General features: G+C 33.3%; 1 protein-coding gene across 1 annotated transcript; it reads left to right on the top strand.

Annotated features, from left to right (window-relative positions):
- Nucleotides 1-6,039: 6,039 nt before the first annotated feature.
- On the top strand, nucleotides 6,040-11,092 carry LOC145579838 (putative inactive receptor kinase At2g26730). The gene is made up of 2 exons (XM_081637120.1): nucleotides 6,040-7,447; nucleotides 9,838-11,092. Exons 1-2 carry the CDS (start codon nucleotides 6,118-6,120, stop codon nucleotides 10,512-10,514), a joined length of 2,007 nt encoding a protein of 668 aa, XP_081493246.1. The 5' UTR covers nucleotides 6,040-6,117; the 3' UTR covers nucleotides 10,515-11,092.
- The last annotated feature ends 595 nt before the right edge of the window (nucleotides 11,093-11,687 follow it).

The following is an 11,687-nucleotide window of genomic DNA, read 5'->3' as shown; positions in this document are numbered from 1 at the left end:
GGAGGGTCGTTTCTAGATCAGTACTAGCTAGGTCTATTTGGTAGGTTTAGGCTACAAAATTCATGTATGCTAAGTTATTCTTCTTGTCCAATTGACATTTTTTCTTTGCAATTTTATTCCCCAAAATCTGTAATGTTATTCTAACGTTAGGTGTCAATTGATTTGATTGGCCAAATTATATAAACCTTGTATGTGCTACATTAAGTCGTACCAAGTATACAAGTACTGAATATGTTTTGAATTAGTCTAATTTCTTTCCGTAATATCAAGTGATGGATTATATAGGAGATTAGCCATCTCAGCTCGCCCAACATGCTCATTTAAATCACCTCCAATATATAAAAAAAAAAAAAAAAAAAAAAGAGTCCAATTCATGCTTTCTTGTTAATTTACATTTACCTCGTGTGTCTTGCACAGTTGCACTTGTTGACAAGAGCACCATACTAAATGATGAATGTACCTTGAGCCCTTGAGGTTTTATTTGTCTTGCGCTTATAATTGATTTAAACACACACAAAATTAACTCAAATTCGAACTTATTTTATGTAAACTCGAACACAAATTAATTTAATTGGAGCACTACTCCATATTTACAAAGTACTAATCAATTTTCTAGTTACATTTATATCAATTTTCGCAAGAAAAGTAAATTTCATTTCATTGCATTCCAACCTATGGTATCAGTACACATATAAATAGGTCATGACATGATTAATTAACCACGACATAATCTCGAATTATAATTATGGATGATATGTGACACCAAATGGACATATTTCTATCCTTTCAACCCACCTAACCATCTAATCACATAAGATAAATAATTAGGTTTATTGAATAATTATGCGTCACTTTTTGGACATGTATCATTCATCTTTACTCCTATGACATACCATAAGCACACTAAGGGTCTGTTCTCTTTAAATTATTTTCATTTCAGTTCAGTTTAGTTCATTTTAACTCCAATCAGTTCAGTTCATTTCAGCTTTAATAAGTCCAGTTCAATCAATCAGAACAGACCCTAAGATAGTTTTAATATTTGGACAATGATTGTTTTACAAAAATAATCAAAATAAGAACTTTTAGAGATGGAGAGAGTAATTGATAATGAACAAAGTTGTGTATATATTGACCCAAATGCTATTCAAATTTGTTACGTATAAACAAAAAAAATAGAGGAAATGTAGTCATATTCTTGTCAAAATTATTGTTAGACCGTACCTAAAATATTTAGATCTAATCAGATTAAAGGCCTGTTCACTTCAGCTTAATTTCAGTTCATTTTAGTTTAGTTCAGTTCAGCTCCAATCAGGTCAGTTCAGTTCAGCTCCTAATTTCCTTCTCTCATAAAATATTCAGTTCACTTCACTTCAGTAAATGTAAACAGGCCGTAAATCTTCTTTCTTTCATTTACTTATTTTTAAATAGTGAATATTTGATATGTGAATACTCGGTAATATACATTGAAACGAAATTAATAAGACACAAGGCAGTAGACACCATACCACTTGAAAAAGTTCTTCAATACAATGGAAGAATTACAATTGAATTAGTCAAATAATAATGAACACCAATCAAATAAAAAATATTTAGACCCATATCTGATCAGACCTTAATAAAATTAGAGGAAATACTACAGTATTCGCATTTTCAGGTGAAGAAAACAAATTCGAAATAAAACACGTTTTTAGGGAAGTTTTGTTGAATATTAGCCCAAAAGGTAAAAGCGGTTATGTCACATTTCATCCACATTACACATCACCTCAAAGTTGAACCATTCAAATATACAAGTTCAATTCACAGTACACAACTAACAAATTCAAATGATATGTGTATGTAGGACTATGACTTTGAAATGATAAAAATATATTTCTACTTATTAAAAATATAGATGACAAAATAAATATCTATGTAGAATTATCAATAACCGTAAGGTTTAAGTTAAATGATGTTGATGTTAATCGCTTTCTAGTTTTATGTGGAGAATTATAATTGAAAGGTACACATTAGAGGAAGAAAATACAACTTCACTTTCAAAAATAAGGGGAATTGAAGGGGGGTGGTGTTTAAGTAGAGAAAATGCGAGTTACGTCTCTTGTTAATTTCAATATTATTATACCTACTCACCAAGTTTTTTTTTCCTTCTTCTTTCTAATAAAATGCCAAGTTTAATGAAAATGAAAAGGGACAAGTCAAATAAAAAAAACTTGTTATATCAAGGAAGTAATATATTGACTATATTGTTCAATTAATGATAGATAATTATAACTTTATTATAAAGAAAATTCATTACTAAGTATTTACTTATTTACTACTTGTATTTCGTATTTGTTAGCTGATGAAATTAGGCCTATCGCCTATTTATTCAAGGTGCTAGCTCTTACTAGTAAGCTAGACATATTGAGAATGGATCGGAGGAGGGTTAGAAAATACTTTGCCCCGAAGTTGTCTGGTTTGTCCATAATGAAACTCGGTCACATGACCTGAAGGTCAAGATCAGATAAGGCAAGATAGGTACTCTTAAAAAACAAAAAATAGAACATGTTATGATGTTCCTAATAAGAAAGTTGCATTTATTTGGTTCTTTTTTTGACATGAGCTAATACAGTCACATTAAGTGGTTGTTTGGTTACATATAAATACATGAGAAGAAAATAATTACTATTAAATATAAATAAAGTGCATTTAAGATCGAGCAAAAATCAAAGTGAATTTATCTTCTAGAAACAAATAAAGAAGTTACTTATATATAAGATATCTAACATGATGCTTATATGTTGTAGTCTAAGTTCACTTAGCTTCCTAATTGATTTGAGTCATTTGACAAAACCACCACATGGATCTTCAAAGAAGAGAAACAGATACAAGCAGATGATAATAATAATAAGGGAAAAAAAGCGGGAAAAATATAACAAACACATGGGGTTGATCAACACTGATATTATTTTAATTCAACATAACTATAATCCATTAATTTAATTAAACTGAAATTTGTGACGAGACTGTAAAGTATCAACTATCAAGTAATGCATGTTCAATTATACACTTGTTGGAGACTTTAATGAACAACTTCAGTATAGTAGATAGAAATAATACATTATATTACTTTTGTTTACCGCAAATTCTTGATTAAGACGGACTTTTATTAAATTAATGCAAGATGGGATAAAGTTACCGGAAATTATTTAAAGTTATCCTAATTACATACTATAATAGTTATCATTTTCCTAACATACATAAATTTTACCCTTAAGAAATATTTTAAATGTTTTTAGATTAATCATATTAGCGCGCCTTCATATAGCATGTATTCATTAGAAATTTACACATTAAAATACAATCAAACTCATTACAAATTAAAAGTTTCCCTTAAGCTAAGGGGATTAAAGTTACCATAAAAATTGTTAAAATTACCTTCATATTAACCGTCTTACAATAAAATTAACGTTAATTTGTCTTATACAAAACTTATTGTTCATTTACGGATCATAATTACAAGTACATTTTTGGATACATAGATCGATATTGATCACAATTATTACTACTCCGTAGAAGTTATCCCAAATACTCAGTATCATAATTTCCAAATTTAAAATATACTTGTATATGATATCTACATTTAAGATATACAAAATATATATTTGAGATACTTTGAAATATACATATACAACTATAAACTTTTTTTTTTTTCCTTCTCATATTTTGAGATACTTACCAAATAATTAGCTTTTTTTTCCCCCAAATTTTACTATGGCCAAATTATTGTAAATATAATTGAAATATCTATAAATCCCAAATATGTATTTCTAGTTATGATGTACTTTGGGATATCATGCAAACTTGGAATAATATGATATCCCAAAGTATCATTGATATTATTACAATGTAGCCATGGAAAAAAAAAAAAAACACAAAATTTATGTAATAAACAAATAAAGTGGTATCCATTAGTAATAAACCTAGAATGCCATAACTATTATTTGATATTAAATCTTGTTTACATCACTCTATAAAATAACTATGTTATGCTCCAATCTTGGTGTTTTAATATTTCTTACATGTATAGTTGATTACACCAAATCAAAAAAACTGTGATGAGTTGTAAAATTCATGAATCACATAGATAAAAAAAAAAAAAAAAAAAAAAAAAAAAAAAAAAAAAAAAAAAAAAGAGAAGAAAAGATTGAGCTTACACAACCATGACATGTAATTTGAGGATTAGAAGTGGATAGAGAAGATAAACAAATCACTAAATCAAAATAATTTATACACATAATACAAGTAGTAGAGGTAGACACCCTTTTCATTAGCCGTGTAACATTTCTTTTGATAAGTTAGTTCATTTACCTATTTTAATCGTTTTCTTAAAGCGTATGCTATAAGATTATTACTCTTTATAATGCAACTATGCAAGTGAAAAGAATATACAGAAAGTATATATGTAACACTATGTATCAACTAACCAATTATATATATGTAAATAAATCATGTAGTAAAAAAGCGTTTACAATAACAAAATAATTAATGATTGGACAAAATAGATTAGTCAGCCAATAATAGAGACGAAATTCATAATTCTCGTCACCAAATAGTCATGTGAAGTGAAAGAAAAGTAAATACTTAATTTTAACAAAGAACATAACATGAAAATTCTCACCAAATTGCTAATTTTCTAACCTTCCTTTGAGAATACACACAAAATAATGATGATTAGTAACAAACAATACGGATTATATTAATGGGTTTCTTACAAATTACAAAACCGTTTACCCGTTTACCCGACCACTGCCTACTCTCTTGCCAGTAGTTTTGCGTCTTTCTAAAGCTCTCACTTCTGTCAGCCTTCTCTTTCCACGCGCCTCAATTATTTTCCACCAAACATACTCTGTTTTTAATATTATAGTAGTACAATTTATTCAAATTTATTATCAAGAAATTCACTTTGTTTTTAGTATACTACTAGTACATGTAATTCAAATTTTGATCAAGATTATGGGGATTGCATTTTATCCTGTTTTCTTTTAATTGTAACAGTTGATATTTTTGGTCTATGTAATACGGAGTATGTGAGTAAGGCCCTGTTCTCTTCACTTTATTTCCACTTCAGTTCAGTTCTAATAAGTTCAGTTCGGTTCAATTCTGTTCTTAATTTTCTTCTCTCATAAAATATTTTGTTCAGTTCAGCTCCATTAAATTCAGTTTAGTTTAGTTCAATCAATCAGAACAGGCCCTAACTTGATAATTACTCCTTTTGATTTTTAAATAATTGCTCCATTTCTCCATGCGCGGAGTTTTAGCAGAAATTGAAGAAAATAATAAAATATGGAGGTAATGGGATAGGTGGAAGAATAAAAAATTGTAAAAAGCAAAAGTAGTGGAGAGAATTAGAGGAGGGAGAATATGAAAATCATAAAATATGATCATGGTGGGTTCACTAGGTAAGAGAAAGTTAATTTAATATTGTAAAAGTTTTTCAAATAAGAAAATGGAACAAGTATTTAAAAACGGCCAAAAGAAGAAAAATGAAACAAGTATTTAAAAACGGAGGGAGTATATATTTGTTTAAGGTATGCATAGGTAAATAACTAAACACACATAGTTAAAACAAAACTATAAAAAAAGAGGAAGGAAGAACATTATTTGACTTATATACCACTAAAATCGATTCGTCCCATCCCATCTCATCTCACAGCGTCCTGTATCGAAAGTGTAAAACTCCACCTTCTCGAAAGTCTTAACTAAACGCGCCACAACTAGGCAAGATGAAAAAGTACAGTAAAAGATACAGACAAGTATACAAGTAGGTAATACTAGTACAAAAAAAAAAATCCAATAATTGTGTGAAGTTTGTTATTTTGAAAATTTAGAAACCTAATTTTAATAAACCAAAAAAACATTTGAGTACACCACTATAACCTCAGTTGATAACCAGCAAAGCAGAAAGATGGACCTTAAACCTTTATTCTTCTCTTGATACACTCTTCTTTTATTTTCTCTCTCCTCACTTTTCACTCATTTTCTCTCACATGGGTTTGTGTTCTGTTCTTCATCGGAGCAAACCCAAACAATCAATCACCTAAAACCAACCATTTCTCTCTATACTCAAATCCCACCAAAATGAGGCTGAGCTTGTCACCATTGCTGATACTACTATTACTGTTAATCTTCTCGATTGAACGATCCGATTCTGAGCCGACCCAGGACAAGCAATCTCTCCAAGCATTCTTCTCTAAAGTACCTCACGCGTCGCGGGTTGATTGGAACTCATCTGACTCCGTTTGTAACTGGGTTGGTGTTCAGTGTAATCCGGCTAAGACCCATGTTCACTCGCTCCGTCTTCCGGCCGCTGGATTAGTGGGCCCAATTCCCGAGAACACCATCGGACGGTTGTCTGAGCTTCGTGTTCTCAGCATTCACAATAATCGTCTCACCGGAAATCTTCCCTCCGATTTCTCTAACCTTACTTTTCTTCGCGCGCTTTATGTCGGAAGAAATCAATTCTCCGGCGATTTTCCGGCGAGTTTGACTCAGTTGAATCGGTTGACTCGTCTTGACTTGTCTAGCAATAATTTCTCCGGTTCAATCCCGTTTTCTATCAACAATCTTACTTCTTTAAATGGGCTGTTTTTGGAGAATAACAATTTTTCTGGTCAAATTCCAAGCATTAATGCTAAATTGATCGATTTCAATGTTTCGAACAATAATTTAAATGGGTCTATTCCAAAGAGTCTCTCGAAGTTTCCAGAAGCTTCGTTTTCCGGGAATTTACAGCTTTGTGGTGGCCCACTTCAGCCGTGTAACTCGTCGTTTTTTCCGTCGCCGTCACCGTCGCCGGAGGCGGTGGTGCCGTCATCTCCTGCGGAAGTTGGTGGTAAGAAGAATTTGTCAAAGGGAGCGATAATTGGTATTGCAGTGGCAGCTGCAGCAGCTTTTCTGTTACTGTTGTTGTGTCTTGTTTTCTGTTGTTTGAGGAGGAAGAGTGAGTCCTCCAAGGCTGCTGCCCTAAAAGGGCCCGCCGCGGGAGTCGCGGGGGCCAGGGCGGTTGGGCTTGGAGGCGGGGCCGGGGAGGCTGGGACGTCGTCCTCCAAGGACGACCTCACCAGCGGGACCGGCCCCGAGGGCGGGGAGAGGAACAGGCTGGTGTTCGTCAACGGCGGCGCCTACAGCTTCGATCTCGAAGATCTGCTGCGGGCGTCTGCCGAGGTTCTCGGAAAAGGCAGTGTCGGAACGAGCTACAAGGCGGTGCTCGAAGAAGGGACGACGGTTGTCGTAAAGAGGCTGAAGGATGTGGTGGCCGGAAAGAAGGAATTCGAGACACAAATGGAAGCATTAGGAAAGTGTAAGCATGAAAATGTGGTGCCACTAAGAGCATTCTACTTCTCCAAAGATGAGAAGTTGCTAGTGTATGATTACATGGCAGCCGGTAGCTTGTCTGCTCTCTTGCACGGTATGAATTCTAATTCTTTTATTATTAGTCTACATTAATTAAGATTATTACATTGCACTACAAATTACAATTACATTGCTTTTTGGTTAAATTTCTTATTTTTTCGAGTACTATACACTAGAAAATACAAATTTATCTTGACGAAATAATAAATCAACAACTTTTGTTAAATGTGGGCCCTGCAGTTAGATGAAAATGCCATGCTGACTATACATTTTTACTGATTTATTTACCATTCTACCACTTGATAACGAATTTTGTTTATATTAATTGGAGCTCCCATTTCTAGTTTGAAAATTACTCCGTAGAAAAGTATTGTCAAATTAATTATTTGAGGGAAAATTAATCACTAAAAGTTGATAAAATTACCCAGTTCTTTAATGATTAGGTACAGTTACTTGCTTGGCCATCATAATACAGAATGAAATTCTTTTTATTTTTTGGATTATTTGATAAATTGAATATTATTGGTGGTGGGTGGATATTGAATTATATAGATGAAAGATATAGATTTGTTGCTTATTTTGGTTGCTTCTAGCACACTTGTACTTGAGAGAATTGAGCTGGACAACAATGGGAGGAGGAAATTTTTTTATGAAAAAATAATTAAAATTTATATAGATAAAAATTTAATCTTTATTTCATTATATGAAGTTGGGACCAAGATTGTAACATACCCTTTCATGATTTTAGGCACCGACAAAGGTCCTTGTGACTTAGGTTTCTTTTTTTACTAATAATGATTTGAGTTAAGCCACTCTGTTCTAACAATGTCTCACATTTTTCACCTAAAAAGATTAAAAAGAAAAAGGAAAAAAAAAAGAAAAAAAAAAGTTGCATGTTACAAAATTTCATCAAAACCCAGAAAATACTTTGTGAAGGTGTTCAGCATGATTGCCCATTGTATGATTCTGACATTCTGTGAATCCCATTGTATGAGGGCAATATGGACTTTTCACTGAATTTTATTTTGGACCATAAAGCATGAAAAAAAAACCTAGGGTGCTCTCTTTTTCTGTTGAGAAAGCTGATTAGTGAGATTTTGGTATAAATAGGTGAGAAAATTAGGGAGTTTCCCAAGGCAAAATTTCCAACTTTAGCCAACTGTTTTTTGGTAAATAATGTGACACTTTTGATGATAAAACGTGGGGCTGCTGTACTTCTTTTGGTTAATGAGAACCGAAAGATTAGTTTTGTCATTTTAATAATCCTCAAAGTTTTATTGGTAGTCTCACTTTTGGTTGGAGAATGGAGATTAAAGTATCTAGGGAGGGATTGGCACTAAAATTGAATAAGGAATCCCTTGTCTAGTTGGTGCCATGGCCGAACAAAATCGTCGTGTCCTACGTTTTATGTATCACTTGTATGCCGCTTGTTTTGATTGGAATGAGTGATGAGACCTGCATAGTAGAATGAATCGATAGATATGATCAACACGAATGTAGAACATAAGCATGACTGAAGATTTGGATTCTGCTTATGGTTATTTCATACTGTAAATTTATTTATATTTATCGAACATTCTTCTGGGAAAACTAGTTTTAAAGGCAATATGTTGCAAGGACATCCATTAAATGTTTCTCGAGCAGAATTTGTCCAAGCTAATATTTTGATGAGGGACCAAGGGAAGCATTGTTTTTTTGGGAATTCTATAAGATCGAAATGAAAGTAGCTAGTGCCTATTTGCTACATTCTGTGTCCAACACACCAACTATAATAACACTTTTGAAAGTTGGTTTGTCAATATGCGATTATGTGAGCATTTATACCTCAACTTTAAAGGGTATGGATATTGCTGGTTTAGGGCAGAAAGGGGTGGGCTCATCTATATGTTCTTTTCATGTCATTCTGTTCTTTTCTAGTATTTTTGTGCGCTCATCTCCCACTTCCTCCTGTCACAAACATGCTTGTCATCTATCCAAAGGGCTTGCTCATCTAATGTGCAACTTACATATGCTAGAAATGAGAATATCGCAACTTACAAAGGTTTACACTCCACTAAACCCATCTCTCGCATCAACCTGAGGTCCTTTTTGCCTTTTCTTGGAGGTGTTAGATGAGATTTAGAAGATTTGGACATGATTGTACTTGGAGAATATTAGGGTTTGAAAAAGGTTTCATAATGTACTTCCACTTTAGCTTAACAGTTTGCTACTACTAGTCGTTAGTAGCCTGCTTAAGATAACCGGCCATAAGTAGAATTTTGAATTAGACAGAAGGTTCTGTCCGAGCAATTTTGAAATAAAATCTTGCAATCATAAGGGCTAACTAGGAATTTTCCACGACGTGTTCTGCTTGCATAGATTATACAAATTGGCAACTGTTTTGTGTACATGTGCTCTTTTGCTTAATGTGAGCGACTATTTATACGATGATTTGTGAAAATGCAGGTAGCAGAGGTGCAGGCCGCACATCACTTGACTGGGATAACCGAATGAAGATAGCCCTTGGCACTGCTCGAGGTCTTGCTTACCTTCATGTAACGAACAACCTCGTTCATGGTAATATTAAATCATCCAACGTCCTCTTGCACCCCAACAATGACCCTGCTGTATCGGATTATGGCCTCTCTAATATCTTCTCCCCCAATACTTCCTCCACCAATAATCGCATTGCTGGATACCGAGCTCCAGAAGTTGTAGAAACCCGAAAACCAACATACAAATCCGATGTGTACAGCTTTGGTGTCCTCCTTTTGGAACTTCTGACAGGGAAATCCCCAAACCAAGCTTCATTAGGAGACGATGGGATTGACCTTCCTAGGTGGGTACAGTCAGTTGTCCGTGAGGAATGGACAGCCGAGGTCTTTGATGTTGAGCTTATGAGATATCACAATATTGAAGAGGAAATGGTACAACTCTTGCAAATAGCAATGGCATGTGTCTCAACCGTGCCTGACCAACGACCCTCAATGCCCGAGGCACTCCGGATGATTGAAGATATGAACCGGAGTGAAAGTAACACTGATGATGGTATCCGACAGTCCTCAGATGACCCTTCTAAAGGATCTGATGGACATACCCCTCCCATGGAGTCTCGGACACCCCCTTCTTCTGTTACTCCTTGAGCAAATAAAAGGCACAACATTTCACCTCATTGATCAATTATTTTACTGAAATTCGAACAAAAATTGCGCACAGCACGTAATTAAGTGTATAAATCGCGCAAAAAATTGTGGAGATGAGGCTAGATTGAGGGAAACAGACCATTTTAGGTTTTTTAAATTTTTTTTTTTATTAAATATATTTTTGAGAGGTTAATTTTTTTTTTTTTTTCTCCTGAGAGATTGGGGTCACTATTACATGTGTGAAATGGTTTTTGAGAGACAAGAAAATGGTGGGATTTTATGGTTTGTTTTTATGTAAAGGGTAAAAGGGGTTTGGGATTCCATAAACTTATTGGAATTTGGCTTTTGACCATTTTATTATAAGTTGGTGGTGGATGTACTCTGATTGGGAGGGATATCATTTTTTTTTTTTTATTGGTTTAATTTTCAACTTTGTTTATTTAATTCTTTTTTTCAATTAAATAGCATTATTATCCTCAGAATATTTGTCTTTGATCTATATATACCTATGTACTTTACAGTTCATGCTGTATTAATTATTTAAACTGCTACAATCTTATACTTCGTATTATAAAGTTTTTCAGTACTGTTTTATGATCTGCCAGTTAGTAGTGTTATATAATAATGGTCTTAATTTAATAATAATGCTTTAATTAAGTATTTTTGCTCCATAACTTTTTTTGCTTGTGTAGTTATGTTTGTTTTAAAGTGCTTGCTTGCATCACTTTTGCTTTCCTTGTCTTCCGCCTTTGCTACTTAAGACCCAAGTTTTGCAATCATCATTCTAACAATTTCCTGTTTTGCTGTTGTCCAACGAACTCTTTTGTTGAGAATAAATTCTATATCTAATTTTCGTCTCAATTTATTTCATAACCCCAATACGAACAAGCATCATTTTTACATGTTGTAATATAGGGCGTATGTCGTACTCAAAATACTCTTAGTTGCATCATATAAATATAACTAAATTTACAGTGTTATTTGTATTAAAAATGACAACTCTCTGATATTAGTCACGTTTTCTATGAATTGGTAGCAGCCATTTAATTGATTTTTTTTTTTTTTTTCCAAATTTTTTATGGTGTAAAACCCAAGCACAATTAATTGAAAATACTTAAATACCTGATCTTGTCAATAGTCAGAGTGGACATGTGTTGGGTATAATATTCCTAC

The sequence above is a fragment of the Chenopodium album genome, chromosome 14 (genome assembly GCF_948465745.1).
Source record: "Chenopodium album chromosome 14, dcCheAlbu1.1, whole genome shotgun sequence".
NCBI classification, from domain to species: domain Eukaryota; kingdom Viridiplantae; phylum Streptophyta; class Magnoliopsida; order Caryophyllales; family Amaranthaceae; genus Chenopodium; species Chenopodium album.
Note: the sequence above shows the minus strand (reverse complement) of the source record. Positions and strands in the feature narration are given on the sequence as shown.